At 42.8% G+C, this 16,640-nt stretch overlaps 1 protein-coding gene across 4 annotated transcripts in view; it reads right to left on the bottom strand.

The window, feature by feature from the left end:
• PACS2 (phosphofurin acidic cluster sorting protein 2) overlaps positions 1-16,640 on the bottom strand; it is a 141,341-nt gene that overhangs the window by 62,808 nt on the left and 61,893 nt on the right. For 2 of the 4 annotated variants that reach the window (XM_067536357.1, XM_067536360.1), the window contains 5 exons: positions 14,632-14,794; positions 11,903-11,976; positions 9,171-9,251; positions 5,621-5,680; positions 3,511-3,668 (listed from right to left, as the gene is read on the bottom strand). In XM_067536357.1, coding sequence (XP_067392458.1) covers positions 3,511-3,668; positions 5,621-5,680; positions 9,171-9,251; positions 11,903-11,976; positions 14,632-14,794 — 536 coding nt within the window. The remainder of the gene's footprint in view (positions 1-3,510; positions 3,669-5,620; positions 5,681-9,170; positions 9,252-11,902; positions 11,977-14,631; positions 14,795-16,640) is intronic. The other 2 variants (XM_067536358.1, XM_067536359.1) reach the window with 2 other exon arrangements.

Below are 16,640 nucleotides of genomic sequence, written 5' to 3'. Positions count from 1 at the left end.
TAATTCAGATTTGGAAAGTATGTGGAATTAAAAAGTCACTTCACTCTCTCCTTCCTTCTCTACACCTCAACCTGATTTCTCCAGCACCATCCCCATCCTGCAACTCCTGGCTCTTTATGACTTCTAATCCACTCATGTTTATTGCTTCTCTACCACTCAGTCCACCTTTCCTCTTCTGATTCCATTGCCAGTTCCCTTCGCACCCACTGCCCTCTTCTGCTGCCAAGCCCACCCTTGCAACCTGGATCACATCCAAAATCTGCTTCCCCAATCCACCTCCTGCGCCTCTGAACCCCTTTGGAGAAAGCCCTGTAGACTGATGTTCCTCAACCTGAAATTTCATAGATGTTGAAGCCAGAAAAGGCCACCATGACATGGGTGGATGGATTTAAATCACCACTTTTCATCATGATTTATATCAGCACACAGAAAACCTTAATATTTTTCTGTTAGTCCTTTTTAGTTATTTTCCAAAGGAAAAGTTCATTCTTACTGATTGATATAACCATCAGAACTTACTGATTTGATTCATTTAGCAAAAAGTACCAAATCTAGTGTAATGACTAACTTGGAGGACACACTATAATTATACAGATTTAGGCAATAATATAGATTTACATTTATTCAGATGCTTAATTTCTACATTTTTTAATGCTATACAGTGGTAAATGTTGTATTTCTGATTTACTAAATTAACTTTTTAAGTCATGATTTGTGTCAGCTACACTTGAATAAAAAATGCATAAAACCAACTTTTAAAATTAGTTGAAAAGGATCATCAGATTCCTTGGCAATCCTCATTGTTAAAATCTAACTAAAAGCTACACAACGAAGAACACTCAATGACAGATGAATTAACGGTAAACATAAAATTATAGGTATTTCTGCTCAACTGAAACCCAACACAACTAATGAGAAAGCTTTTCTGCACCAACTTTTTTTGGAAAAAAGAATATGCCAGCATTCACAATATTATAAAAGACTGATTACATAGATACTTGATGCAGTATATGACATTGTCCCATATTTATAAAAGCTGACTCAAAATATTAGAAATGTTGTCTCCTAATTCTGTATATATAAAAAGCAGGTTTATTAAAGTCTATGAGAAGTAGCTGATTTAGCATTTAATGATTTTAATAGATTATAGCAAAAAGGTGGTGAAAAAGAAGCTTTTGAGCTACACAGATTATAGTAACTTCAGGCCTTAAGCCGCAATGTGAGTTGTCAAACTGAAATAAACTTAAAAAAATTGATTTTTATTCACTTGGCACTGTGGTCATCTAATCTGACCTCCTATATAACAGGCCATAGAGCATCATGCTGTGAGACATGCACCAAGCCCCATAAATTGTGGCTGAGCTAGAATGTATATTTTTCAGATAAACATCCAGTCTCGGGTTAAGAACTTAAAACGATTGCCAAGAGATGTAGTAAATTCACTGTTCCGATGGTTAAATCGCCCTCAGTTTGAAAAATCTGCACTGTATCTTCAGTTGGAATTTATGTAGCGTAGATTCCAGCCAATGGATCTTGTCATGCCTTTGTCTTATAGGTTAGAAAACCATCTACAATCAGATCTTCTACCCAGGAAGGTTTTTGGTTTAACAAAGAAGGTTAAGCAGTTATTTGTTCATAATCTACAATCATCTCTATTTTAGACATGTTTTCCATTCTGCGTATCATTTAGCTCTATAAAGCCTCCAATTTTTCAGTCTTCTTTTAAAATGGTGGATACCAGAATGGACACAGATTTTCAGAATTGGTCTCCTTAATGCTTCATGAAGAGATAATGGTTTCACCTCCCTACTCCTATTCGACATTCCATTCTTTGTATCCAAAGTCTGAGTTAGCTCTTTTAACCACAACACCAAGGAACAGTTCAATGTACCCACCATCACCAACAAGCCCTTTTCAGAGTCATTCCTTGCCATAATTCAAGCCCCCATTCTTTAGGAATGTCCTATATTTTTAGTTCCTAGATGAATGACCTTGCATTTGACCATGTTAAGATGGATGTCTGACGTTTGCCAAGTGGTCCATATAAGCAATCTGTTCTAGTCATTTACCTGCCACCCGTCTGTGTTATCACTGCAAACCACCAAGAACAGACTTTACATTTTCTTCTAGTTCATTGACAAAATACTGAATAGCACTAACTGAACAGATTCTCAGCCCTTCTAGCTGATTATGGCCCAATTAACAACTACATTTTGAGATCGAACAGCTAGCCGGCATTTAATCCATTTAACACAGACCGTACTGACTCTACGCAGTGCTAGCTTTTCTTCATCAGGATGTTAAATGATGCTCCATTCTCTCCCGTCAGGCCTGCCATGCTCATGGCCAAACACTTCTCCTGCCTCACCAGCTCTCATAATCCCAGGTACTCATTTCCCACCTTTGATTCCCTGATGAAACCATCCCTCCCACACAAGGCCTTGTCACCTTTTTCAAAGACACAGCTTGATGAGACCTCCCCTGGCTTCCCTTCTCCCTGCCACCTCATTCTCCCCCAAAACCAAGGCTCCTTGTCTGCTCTCTCTCTGTCTCTCTCAAACGCCTCTACTCACCTCAACACAACCTCCTCCTGGCTACTACTATCCTTCTTCCTTTTGTCGTCTTCTTGCCTAACTTATTCTGCTCAAAAACCAGGCATGCCCCCATCAACCCCATCTACAAAGTGCCTCTCGACTTCATCTGCCTCTTCAGCTACTGCCCCATCTCCTTTCTCCTCTAAATTCACTGAGTGTGCCCCTGACAACCACTGTTTCAAGCTCCTCTCCTCCAACTCCACCACTGGTCCCCCCGATCTGGCTTTTCCACCTTTTCCACTCTACTGAAGCCATCTCACAATGGCATCTAACAACCTTTCCCATAATTCCCTCTCCTCCTCTTCGATCTACCATACACTCCCTCACAGCCTGGCCTCTCTTGGCTTTCAACCTCTCCTGACTCTGGGCTGATCGCTCCATTTGGCACATTTTTCTCCCATCTTCTCTTCTTCTTCCCCAGCAGGGGGATGTGTGCATGTAGCTTTTAGTTACACTTACTGCCAATGGGCACTTCACACCGCTATCTGTCTGACAGACATCAAATAGCATAGCACCCTCCCGTGTTCTGTCTGCAGTGCACAAGAAAAGGCAACACACTGAACAACAGGACAAGGTAAGAGCAGGGCTATCAGTATCAGATGTAAACTCTCCCCATCAACTGACGTGTCGGTACATGCGAATCTTTCATGCTGTGGTTTAAATACATGCCATGATCCATTGCCAGATCAAAGAAAAACAGAAAGTAGGAATGGAATGGAATGAGTGTAACATGCAATTATAAATGGCATCAGAGTGGATTTATTTCCAACACCCCCCTCCAAAAAATATCCCATCTTAGCAGAAAATGGAGACTGCCAGGCACTTTAGCACTCAAGCATTGATCTGTTTCTGGACCAGCTAATTTTACCCCTGGCTTCTGCCAGCCCATACCGACACCAGAATCCAATTCTCTTACTTTAACTTTGGTTTAGGAGTGCTGAGGACACTGTCGTCATCTTCCATTTCAGGTCCACTGTCACTGGGGTTTTCTATATCCAGTGTGTCATACAGAAGGTCCAAGTCTTCCTCCACTTCTGGCACATGCTCTGCTGGGTCCTGCTCTGAATCCAGAACCTAAGCACAAGGCAAGTGGATACAACTGTGTAAATGATTATTAGGACACAGATCCATTCCAAGTCATCTCAGCACACACACAGTGACTGCTGGCATTTCTGGAACCCCCTGAAAATCAGGTCAGTCTCAAAACATATCATGGTGGGGTCACTTTGTTCTTAGATTCTCACGGGCTAATGGATGTTTGAAGCATGTTACAGACATGAGCTGTGTGTATTATAGATGACTTCTAAGCATGTCAGTAAAAGGTGATATAGATGTTATAAGCAAGCTACTTATCTATCGAACTAAGAATCTTTAACAAATTAACTATTTATTAAAATATTTATTGATCATTTAACAGCCATTTATAAATGGACCTTTAGCGTTTCACCCAATTTTAAATTGTACTACCAAAAAAATAGTATTCCATCTTGTATTCTCCCCAGAGTAACCTAGCCTTTAACAGACTGCTCCAGCACCTTGACTTATTATTTCTTTGGTTTATCTGCAAGCGATTAAAGGAATAAAGGATTATCTCCAGAAGGGATTTCCCTCATTAGTAAACTGAAGGCTAACAATCTAAAAAAGTCAAACCAAAAAAGCCAGAGCTTCCATCAGTTTCCTCACATGTGAGACATCAGTGGGGTCAGACATCTATACTTGGATAGGCTCTTGAGACGGGTGCAGCCTGGTGCAATTTATAAAGCAAGCACTAGAGGGTGGTATCTCATGAACAGCACAGTGGTCAAGATCTGAGTTATTATATACTCTTTCTGCTGAGTTGTTTTTCCTTAGCAGGAATTTGGGGGGAGTGTAACGTAGGCATTCCACCCATGGAAGAACAATCTATTTCAGTGTTTCTCAATTGGTGTTCCACGGATGAATTTCAGGGTTCCGCGAAAACAGCTGACAGTGCACGCTGCCGAAAAGGGGAAGATGTCCCGGATTTTTCAGCGGAGGGTATCGCATGACCCCGCAGAAGTTAAAAAGGGTTCCGTGGCCAAATTTAATTGAGAAACACTGATCTATTTTGTAGTTACCAGTACTGCATCTCCTATGAACAGCTGGCTTACTGCAGGGAGAGGCTTCTGTATGGAGGCCAAAATGGCTGGAGTGATGTTCCATGGAATAGTACTTTACAGACGAAGGGATTACAGAAAGACTGGGTATCAAGGAAGCACTGAGTTTATTTACTGCCATGAGATATGGGGTACCCAAGAGCTTGGGAAAGAGGGGGGAGCGGAGGGAAGTGTCAGTGTCTTCCTTTTCCCTTAGTCGCTCTGTTTAGAAGATTAAAGGTACCATGGTGGAGTGAGCTGCTTTCAGTTGAATCATCTGACTAGTATCTTTCTCCTGGGACCATTTATCTACCACTATGGGACCATGGTGGTTGTGCTGGGTGTGTTTCATATGGACGGGATGGTCCAAATTGTGCGAACTGTCGGGCTGCATTTGCATCTGATGCTTTTCTAAAAATTTGTTTTAATTTTTTTTTGTAAGTCTCTGATTGTCCTCTTTTTTCAGCTTTTACTGCCTGGCTTACTGTCTTGGAGATTTTTGTTGTCTCCAGTGAAAACTGCATATTTTGCTCAGCTTTTATAATATGGGCAATAAGAAAATAAGCTGTGATGGGCAACTTAATGGGCAACAAACAGACTACTAGTCTTTGAAAGAGTCACGTGATTGTAAACCAGTCTGCAAGCGAGTGCACAAGTGTTTTTAAAATATCTTTGACAAAACTGCAACCAAAAAATCTTGATCAAAAACGTTTCAAGTTAGCTCTCAACCCGCCCTGTCCTCCTGTAGCCCAAACAGAGCTTCAGAATGTTGGGCAAAGTCACCGGTGAACTTGGGACACTTCCCAGTACAGAGCTGAGAAGAAAGAAGGAAAAACAGCCTGAAAACTAGCAGAACCCATCAAGCAGTTGAATGACAAAGTCGTAGGTATAGGCGAGCGTTAACTAACTTACCTCATCAGACACTTTAAATCTTCTCAGCAATGCCACCACTTTCTGCTTGAAGTTTTGTTGCTGTAAGTCAAGAACACTTTTACATGAATATGGCAAGAGGGAATGCACAGGCAGCGCTGGCACAGCTAGAAATGGATACACTGACTGCTCCAAAGTAGGGTCATGTACAGGGTTGAGCCAAAAATCAAAGAGCTCCTTTGCCCTTTCTTCTACCTATGTGCCATTCCCCCATTCTACATGCTATCCTACCTATGCTTAGATCAAGTCAGCTCCAGCTCTGACTAGATTAGCCTTATTGCACCTCTATGGGCTCCCATCATACATCAAACATTGCACTCTAGCCATGTGTTTATGTATCTAGTGGAAACACAAAAAATGTTGAACCTGCCAGTTAGTCACAAGCTGACGAATACAGTGAATGCTTATGGCTGTTTTTCTGCCTCCTTAATGGAGAAGTTCCATCTGCCCTCAGAGATACAACGGAACCTTTTCTGCGAGGGAGTAGTGATTTTTCCTCCCAACTCTTACGGTTGATGGGGATGTCTCAGTCACCCCAAGTGCGTGACTGGATAGTAGGTTCCATAGCAAGGATCTTGGCAGATTATTTTACCCTAACGGTAGAGCTGTAACAAACCTGAGGGATTGGCGCTTAGTGTTTGACAAGCATTTTGGCTTTTCAGAGTCTGCGCGTCTTGTGAGCTCTGAACGTAGAGCTTCACTCAAAACAATACAACCCAAGGGGCTGAGTTTTGCTTAATTTCTACCAAAAACATTAGCCTTTGGCCTGGCCTGTAGCAGATGAAACTAATCTCACATTTCCCAATGTAAGAGGTGCAGTTACTCTGAATGGGGGAAAGCAATGTCAATGGGGCCTTTCCTTACTGAAGGCTACTTCCTCATTTTGCTGGCTATTTCTCTCCCTACAACTCCTATTGTCTCTGTTCAGACAGTCCAGCCAAGATAATCAGAAAGAAGAGCCTGAAGTTAGGCTTTCAATTCTATATTTAAGCACTTGCCCGATTCTCAGACATGCTGAGCACCCACCAACTGCGATTGACCTTCTGAAGGATCAGACACATGCCTAAATAGGACCTCAGGAGCTTTTTGAAAATCTTGGCCTATAAGTAACTGGCATTATCTACATAGACCAGGGGTAGTCTGGTTTTTGGTCAAGGTATAGTCAAGGTCCAGTCTCCAGAGAAAATAATAAAATAATAATAATAAATAAGTAAAAAGATTTTGGGGTCTGTTCAAAGGCGTCTGGCAGTTCAGATTTGGCCCACGGCCCCCGACATACATCATGGTGCCGATGCTAGAGTTACAATTTTTAGCTGCCATGAGTTTAGGATGACCATAAAGCCACAAAATATAGTTCCCCTCAAACAAATAAGTTTATGGTTTGTGAAATGCAGGATGCAATTGTTCTCATGAACATGCACTGGTGTGGCATAATGATAGACATGAATTTGGGGACGGCCATCTTTGTCAACAGGCATCTATCAACAACTCGAGTTATGCAGGTCATCTTTCCATGATATCAGCTTTCCATGATATCAGTCTCTCCCTGCACCCCATATCCTGCAAGCACCAAAGAGTCTAGACAAAGTCTATTTAGAAAGTTCTCTTGTAAGTTTCTATTATTTTTAATGATCTCTCTGCCTCTAAGGCCAGGCTGCCTATTAGTTAACATACAAGCCTCTACCCCAGTGAAAAAAACATAACAGAAATATTAATTTAAAAAAATGCAGCTTCTATGGTTTTTTATTCAGTTATGGTATTGCAGTTTTCAGACACAATATCTGCACAGCTACAGACTGGGGACCGATGAGCTAGGCAGCAGTTCTGCAGAAAAGGATCTGGGGGTAACAGTGGATAAAAAGCTGGATATGAGTCAGCAGTGTGCCCTGGTTGTCAAGAAGGCTAATAGCATATTGGGCTGCATTAGTAAGAGCATTGCCAGCAGATCACAAGAAGTGATCATTCCCCTCTATTCGGCATTGGTGTGGCCTCATTTGGAGTACTGTGTCCAGTTTTGGGCCCCCACTACAACAAGGATGTGGACAAGTTGGAGAGAGTCCAGCGGAGGGCAACAAAAATGATTAGGGGGCTGGAGCACAAGACTTATGAGGAGAGCCTGAAGGAACTAGGCTTGTTCAGTCTGCAGAAGAGAAGAGTGAGGGGGGATTTGATAGCAGCCTTTAACTACCTGAAAGGGGGCTCCAGGGAGGATGGAGCTAGGCTGCTCTCAGTGGTGGCAGATGACAGAACAAGGAGCAATGGTCTCAAGTTGCAGTGGGGGAGGTCTAGGTTGGACATTAGGAAAAAGTTTTTCACTAGGAGGGTGGTGAAGCACTGGAATGGGTTACCTAGGGAGTTGGTGGAATCTCCATCTTTAGAGGTTTTTAAGCTGAGGCTTGACAAAGCCCTGGCTGGGATGATATAGCTGAGGTTAGTCCTGCTTTGAGCAGGGAGTTGGACTAGATGACCTCCTGAGGTCCCTTCCAACTCTATGATTAAGTGACAGGACTAGAAACAAATTATTTATATCATGAGAAAGCTACATTACTTAGTTGTCAAGACACAATTCTGCCACATGATATTTAAAAAGATCGTAAAACTGTCACTGATCCAGGCCTGAACAACTAGTAAACCAGCATCTGATGATTTTTCATGATTCTCATTTAGGGGAAAGAAGAAACTTTTTTTGGTGATAGACTGCTTTTATTTTAAAAATGTGGCCTATTCAGAAGCCTCTGATGTTTGGATGTCAAAAATAGTGTTTGTGGAGGTAGATAAGTGTGTAGACTGACCTTCAAGCCTACCCTAAAGTGCAAAATAAATCCTGCTTATTGCATGTTTTCTGCAATAAAGGCACTTATCTCAGTGCCTAGTTACTGTAATCTTGTACATGGCACAAATACTGCATACAAAAAAACTAAGTCATTATTAAGATTGCAGCACTCAAAGGCAAGTTAAAGTGACATGCTAAAATTTGACACTGCCCCCTTGTGCGCATACATTATGTAACTGCGTACCATTTACCAGATAATTCAATAGCACGTGACGATTACCACAGTTTGAACTACATACAGACCATCTTGCATTAACTCACTTATTATTTCATACCTCCTTCTCCAATATATCCTTTGGGATGCTCAGCTGGGCTAAATTCACCCTCATGCAGAGGGCCAGCAAAAGGCCTTTGCATACTTCAAGCCGATTTGGAGGCTTACCCATGCACGGACCTTGTGTTGGCCTCTGCACAGGGACAATTTCTCCCTTAAATGATTTTCATTGGGGTTCTTTCTTCTTACAGACAACACAAGTGATACAAGATGATTCACACACAGCTCAGGCTGTCAGTATCTGCTGTGCTTTCATCAATACTTGGATCACTTGGCTAGTTTTTAGTTCTGGATTCCCCCCCGCCCAAAGAGATTATCTCGGATTTCACCATTGGGCTCATTTTGTGTCTAGCTCTGTAAATCTCTTGAGCTGCATGCATCCTGGCCAAACCCTGTCAGTGTTAGTAAAACTAATTTCCACCGACCCTGGTTATGGACGTCGTTCTTACTATCGATCTCCGCTGCTTCTTTGGCTTGCCCAGCTCATACTCATCATCGTCCAAATCCTACACAGAAAGAGGAGACAGATAGTACACTTGCCTCAAGAACAAACAAGGTTGGATTTAAAAAAAAAAAAAATTATGGCAAAATGTTTTGTTTGGGCAATAAAACATGCCAGGCACTGATTAACATTATAAAAATGCACAGGAGAGACTGGCTCAGTCTTCACCTGTAGCTCCCTTCAACAAGGTTTGCAGCTCTGTGGAGGCAAAAAACTTAACCCTGAAGGAAACAGATCACAAGAGGCTGGGATTGCACTGGTCCAGCACAGAGAGGTGCCGCTGGAAATGCAGAGAATGAAACCCGCAGCACGCTGCTCAGCAGCCAGGTCTCTGAGTCAGACACAGCTGGTACACATTAATACACAAATACCAGCACCTCTCTGAAAACACCATCTTGTTCTCTAGAATCTCAGTCACTTCAAGTCAGCTTCTAGCTGCAGCGGTGCAAAGAAAGCCTCAAACTCCTAAGCAGAATAACTAGTGCAGAGATGAGCCTGCGGAGAGCTTGGAACCCTAGCCCGAGGTGTGACCTGCCTCCTTGTGCCAGTGAGACCCTAACTCTCAGGCCTATTGATAATTCATTATTTAGAAGTCGACATTTAATGATTTCATCCCTCAGGGAAGAGAAGAAGAGGTAATGTCACAGGCCGGGACAATTTACTGAGAGTAATCCTTCATTTTGGTGCCAAAAATGGGTGGCATTTGGGAGATACCATCCCTCTCCCTTCTGCCAATTGAGAAGATGTAGAGCCCATGGAAGCCAGAGCTCAATGAGCCAGAGGTGCAAGACACAGTTTGAACATTGGCACAAGCTATCGTGAGCAGTGTCTCATTCTGGTGATTCAAAGGGGTGGAGTTTGGGAGAGCTCCACCATCTTTCTTGCCCCAATCTGGCCCATCAGTGGCTGAGGCTGCTTAAGAAGTTGTGACTATCTTTCTAGCCAAGGATGTCCAAAGTGCAGAGTTCAAACGAAGGGGAAAATGTGGGGGAGGAAAATAATCTGTGGACCACATACAACTACCCACTGCAGTACAGGTTTAAAAGTTATAGGCCACGAGCAAGATTAATTGTACACGGTAGGGCCCTCTGAGAAGGTGTACTAGGCTCTCTTGAGGTCCTCTGCTGTAGGCCTCGCGGGCCTACTTTAGCTGCCCCAGAAAAGGGGCAGTGAAGGTGGGTCCTCCAGGCCTGCCTAGAAAGGCTGCAGGGAAGCAGCCAATCAGAGCACAGCATGCTCAGTTAAAAGGCAAAGCAGATCAGTTCCTGTAGGGGCAAAGCAAATCAGTTCCTGGCTGGGATCAGAAGGCTGGAAGATGGAGAAACTCTCCAGACGAGGCAGTCTGCAAGAGACCCTGCTCAAGCAGGGAACACATGGCGAGAACCCAGGAAGATGATGGAACAGAGTGGGAAGCAGCCCAGGAAATGCAGCCGCAACTCTTAAAGGGAAGCAGTACATGGCTGCTGTTTATAGGGTCCCTAAGTCTGGACCTGGAGTAGGGGGCAGGCCTAGGTCCTCTCCACTGGCCACTGGGAAGTGGCCTAAGCCCGGAGGAGAGGATAAGGCCAGTTTAGAAGCTCAAGTGAAGGGCAGGACTTAAAGTGACACCAGGGAACTGCTGAGAACCACGAAGTCTCCAGGGAAGAAGCCCTGGGGGCACTGCTCTAAAACAGAGCAAGGACAGGCTTAAAGCTCTCCTAGAAGGGGCAGAGAACTGAGCTCAGAGACAAGGCTGCAGATACCAACAGAGGCTGACAGCTCTTGCGGGACCTTTGTTACCCCAGCAGGAATTCCTTCATGCATTTTGACTGAGAGACAGACATGGCCAGAGCCCCTGATGAGGGGACACTGGGAGCAGAGAAAAGAGTGCAGAATTCCACCCAGCTGACAGGAGGCACTCATGAGAAGGGAGAACTCTGTCACTAGCCCATATACATGAGGAAAAACAAAAAACTGTCAGTTTCCAGCTCAACCACAGACTCTGACACCTTAGGCAAGTCACTTACCCTCTCAGTCTCTCCTCCTCAGCTACAAACTGAAATACTGGATTTCCTACCTCACCAGCGTGTACATTGGTTGTGAGGCTGCTCAGATACTATGGTAATGGGGGGACTTGTGGTTTTATTATTTATACTACAGTAGCACCTATGAGCCTAGGCCATGGCCCAGTATCCCTGGTGCTAGCTGCTGTACAAACACAGAACTAAAAGCTTTAAAAAACTTAAAATTTCCTTTTATTCTGGTTGGTGATCTATTCTCTGAATCTACTTAATGTTTGCTAGTTTAATGGTACAGTGCTTTCAAATTGATCAATAGGTGCCTTTACACATGTATCAGTTCATTGTACTAAACTGCTGTGGACACTCGTGTTAAGGTTTAAAAGGGCTAAGCTCTGAAATTGGCATCAGATAAATAACACCACTGACAAAAACAAAAGAAATCCATTATTGTGCACGCTTGCTTTTTCCTTGCCGCTCCAGGTGACTTTGTCCTTTACAGCCAAATACTCAGTGGTAGGCTTTGATTATACACTGGACTATTTAGCCAAATATCCACTTTGTTAAAAGTGGATCGCAGAGTGATTACTATCAATTTATGCCCTTCTGGGAAAGGAGTCCATTGCAGAGCCCTAAACAGGAGCTCCTCATACAGTACCTGTCCCTGGACAGCATCGTCACTGGCTTCTTGCTCAGAAGAGAAGCTCTCATACTCTTCTTCAGAATAGTTATCTGTAAGGTAAGGAAAAGGCATAGTCTTGTAAAACTGCCTATAGAAAGAAGGGGAAGCCTTTGTTCTCAGGAGTCAGGAGGGCAAACTTCCAAAAATTCACCCTGGTTAACATTCCTGGAATTAAGGAATATGAACATTTGAGGAGAAGACTAAGGGTGTATCTTTGAGCTGCTCTAGACAAGTAGGATGAGAACTTCCCCCCTGAGAGAAGGAGAATAGTAAGTACTCTGTTAACTGATAGGGAATATGTCCGCAAAGTAGAGAAGGTTGGCATGCAGGCAAGCCTGGCAGAGACACTCTCACCCCTTCCCTCAGAAGAAGTTAGTCTGGCATGCCCATCCCAACGGGAAATAAGTAGGAACAGCTGGTATATAGTCCAAGATGCTGTGGGCATCACTCAGCATCTACCCATGGGGCAACTCAAGCTACCCACTTCCCCAGGATTTTTTCCCCTAGCTAGGCACAACTAGTACGCAGGATCAAATCCAGTGAGAAAGAGAGACTCTGTTCCTTACTGAAATGATACACCAAGTAAACTGTCCCGCTCTAGTCTGGACTCTAGCTAACATCTCAGACACTGCGTGGTGGATGCCATGTATCCTGCAACATGGACCTCCTGTCTGAAATCAGAATTAAGCCACTGTCCTGTCACAGGGCAGGTACAGAGAGCAGATGCCATATAAATGGAAGGCTTCCAAGAATGGAAACCAAGATCTTTGATGCATGCTGCATAAAAATCACAGACTTATGCTCAGATAATTTAAGTTAATAATGTCAGTTACTTTAGAAAGTTACCATGCACACATTTGGGAAAAGCAGCTTATTTGGTTGGGTTGGCTAGCCCAGCCCAGAACCCGGTGACTCCACAGCAAGATATAGTTGATCAAGAACAAGTAGTAACACGTTACTAACCTGTGCCTTTTAAAAAAAAAAAAGGCATGAACATACTCCCTAGAAGTGTGCAAGATTTAGTTAAGGGAGGTAAACAAGAGATTCTAGCCTCCAGAGATCATGCAGTAGAAGCATTCTATGGAACAACTTCTCCTCTTGGTTTTTGTAATAGCCAGTTGGTATAGTAGTCACCAATCCAAAGCAGGACAAGGAGACAGTTTTCTATTTAACTTACAAATGGAATTTTCAATGCATCCTTCCCCATATCACCCAAGTGTCTAACAGCAAAGCAACAATTCAAAATATCACCAGTTCCAAACAGGTTTCTACTTCCTTGGAATGTCCTTCAGCTCTCAAGTGTCCTTGAAAGTGTCCTCTCTCCCCCATGTCAGTGAGGAGTCAGTTTGTGGTCTATTGCTATACGCACATACTGTTTCATTTAATTTTTGGTGTTGTGCTTCCCATTTGTACTTTGGTTCTATCTGGCAGAGAGTTTCTTTAGATTGTTATTTTCTATATTACAGCATATACAACCCTCCCATGAGTCTCTGGCACTCCAACTCCTGGCCGCTTCCTTGTCTCCTCTAGCTCTGCTCCCCTTGGAGCCACAGGGTTGCTTCTTTGAGCCTCTAACCCTCTTGCTCCAGGGACCCACCACAGGAGTTAGCTCCTCTCCAGCATGGCCTCTGCTGCCCAAGTCTTGGCCTGTCTCAGTCCCTTCCTCCCCAGCTACCTGCTAGCAGCCCTTTATTGCCCATGGGGTAGCCTGGCCCTCTTTAATTAGCCAGATTAGGCTCCCCTGTTCCAATCCAGGGGGGCAAGGCTCAGTCTATCCACAGAGACCAGTTACCCTGTGACACATGGGCAAAGAGGTAAGGAACTCTGAACCAGTGGCAGATGAGAGTTTACCAAGAACCAATGGAGCACAGACGCTCAGAAGCCTAGGGGGTTTGTCTACATGGTGACCAGTCCACAGTAGCTATTCCAGGCCAGCTCCCCACATAGACATACACATTCTTCACTGAGTGCCTTTTTGTGTTTTAGCTTGATCTACTTCTAGAGTGGATTAAGCTAAACTGCACAGAGACCTTCTTAGCGCAGAATATGAGTGTCCACACAGTTATTGCAAAATTACTATTGTGCTTTAAATTTACACTCCAGTTTATTCCACAAATGCTTCCCTGTGTAGACAAGCCCTAGTCAGAGAGGATTTGAATTCACAAAGAATATGGAAGAGGAGGAGAACAAAGCTGATTTCCATGGTTATCTGCAGTGCTTAGTTTTAGTGGGGGTGAAGAGAAACCATCTGCTGGTCAGGAATTTCCTAGACCACACTATTTTTTTTAAAAACGGCATTTAGTTCTTCTCTTTTCATGCCCTGCCCTGCCCTCCCCGAAGCCATTTGGTTAACACAGGAATGCAGGAAGTGGCACATTGGGGCCTTCAAAGAGCAGAAATAACCAAACAGGATCAGGGCCCCACTGGGACAGGCATTTTACAAACATAAAACCATCCATTCCTGAAAGCACTTGCCATCTGAGGAGACCAAGTAAAATGGGAAAGAGAATTTGATACAGCAGAAAAGGGAGCAAGGAGGTGCCAGGGACATCGCCAGCTTGTTTCATCTTTTTCTGTTTTGTCACAAAAATTTAGGTTGAGGCAATTTACTGCAGGGTGGGTGGGCTTTCAGGGAAGAGGAAGGGTTTGTCAGGAGGAAGAGAAAGTAGACAGGGACTGAAGTTCACTAAAGGATGTAACTTTACCTGTGGACTTGATTTTCTGGCTAGGCTGCATGGTGCTGTCTTCATGGTCTATTGGCTGGCTTGACAGTGAGAAGATCCAGATCTCTGCTGCTTTGGCTGTGGCTTCCTTGATGTTACTGAAGAGGCTCAGAACCTGGCCTCCTTCAGTCGGGTGCTGCATCACCTGGGATTGGTGAAGTAACACATTCTGATATTTAAATGTTGTGAGCCTGATTCCCACCCACTAACATCAGAACAGTTATTTAGTTTAATGAGTTACTCTGGATTTACAAGTATGCAAGAAAGCTCAAAGTCTTGTCTAGAAGAACCACCATATATAGACACTGCCTAATGCTATTTCAGAATTTACTTGGCTATCAACTTAAGGAAGTGGCAGGGACAGATTTCAGTTTGACATTTGATCAGATCACACTGAAGCATTTTATTGGATTACCCTCATTATTATTGAAATATAGAATCAGAGTTGGAAGGGATCTCAGGAGGTCATCTAGTCCAACCCCCTGCTCAAAGCAGGCCTAACCTCAGCTAAATCCCAGCGAGGGTTTTGTGTTAGCTTCCCTGGGTACTAATTTAAGTGATCTTACGAATTCCCGAACTACAAAAACAAATGTATTTTAAAACAAGTTGAAGAAACCATCCACAGTGACCTTTCCCTGGGCAAGCACACTAGGTGCTTTACAGAACAAAGTGGAAAAAAGAAAATCCCTGACCCAAACACAGCTGGCAACCTAGTGTGACAATGAGAAAGGGTCACAACACAGGCAAATAGACATCTTTGTGGCTCTGTTAAAATACTTTATAGATACCTAACATTTTCATAGTCTATCCTCTGCTGGCAGAAGTGACAGAACAGTAAGATAAAGTATCATATTTCAACAGTGAATGCTTAACATTTTAAAGAGATTTGCTGATGAGCTTATTTGAGTGCTGCTCATTTTTTCTCTGTTTAAATTTCCAACTGTTAACAAACAAACATGGTACAAGACAAACAAGCTAAAAGGTCAAAAATTAGGATTTAACCAAACAAATGCAGACGTGAAAAAGTATTTCTATTTAAAAGCTCAACTCACACAAAATAAATCATTTGCAGATAAACTAATCAATTACCTATAATCATGCTAGGTTGTGGTGATATTAGTGTTAAATCATTTCATTTCTCAATAAATTCTCCACTGACGGAACACAATTTATGGAATGAAATTTTCTGGAAGATTTCTGTGCTAATTGTAACATGGCAGGTTTCTGCTACACAATGCTCCTACTAACACTGTTTTGAATATTTATAAGTACACAAATGCCTAGATTAATTAGGGGATCAAAGAATTAGTGGGGAGCTAACGGAAGCTCAGGGGATACTATAAACATCTTCCGCAACTGATTCAAATTTGAAAGTCAGCTTGCTTTAGTCATCTGCTTTCCATAATACTCAAGCAGTCAAATTGTATTAACAAGAATGACCATGAAAAGTAAGTTTCAAGACTGCAATGCCTGAATATCCCAACTGAAAATGGTGGAAATTATACAATCATGAACTATCACACACATGCATAAAGGGGCAGAATTAAGGTTGCACAGATTAGAAAATGCTGAAATTAATGTAAACTTTGCAACACTTGACTTTGCAACCTTAATGTTTTTAGTATTTTATTTGGATGGAGTAAGATAAAATGTGCTATTTATGTACAAGAATTCAAGAACTGTCTGAAACAAACAGATGTTAGCTCAACTGAACCAAACTTACTGCAACTTTGGTTGTCTGGTCTTGTGCATTATTTTTTCAGAATATTTATTAGAGTTCTTGAACTCTCATGCCAAAGTGGCTTAAACGCAAGGGGAACTTGGCATCTTTGGGCAAAATATTAGGAACTGAACCCCAACCTTAAAAACCTTAAGAGAAATAACCCAGCCCTTGGTTCCCCAGCTTATATTTTATAGAAAACACATTGTATTTATTACTTTATATTATTTCCATCAACATTTATAAACCTTGGTGCATTTGCAAAGTGAAA

Source organism: Emydura macquarii, unplaced genomic scaffold, assembly GCF_026122565.2.
Source record: "Emydura macquarii macquarii isolate MOO-44397 ecotype Brisbane River unplaced genomic scaffold, CSIRO-AGI_Emac_v2 contig_3534, whole genome shotgun sequence".
Lineage (NCBI taxonomy): Eukaryota > Metazoa > Chordata > Testudines > Chelidae > Emydura > Emydura macquarii.
The sequence above is the reverse complement of the archived record's forward strand: the minus strand, read 5'-3'. Positions and strand labels throughout refer to the sequence as shown.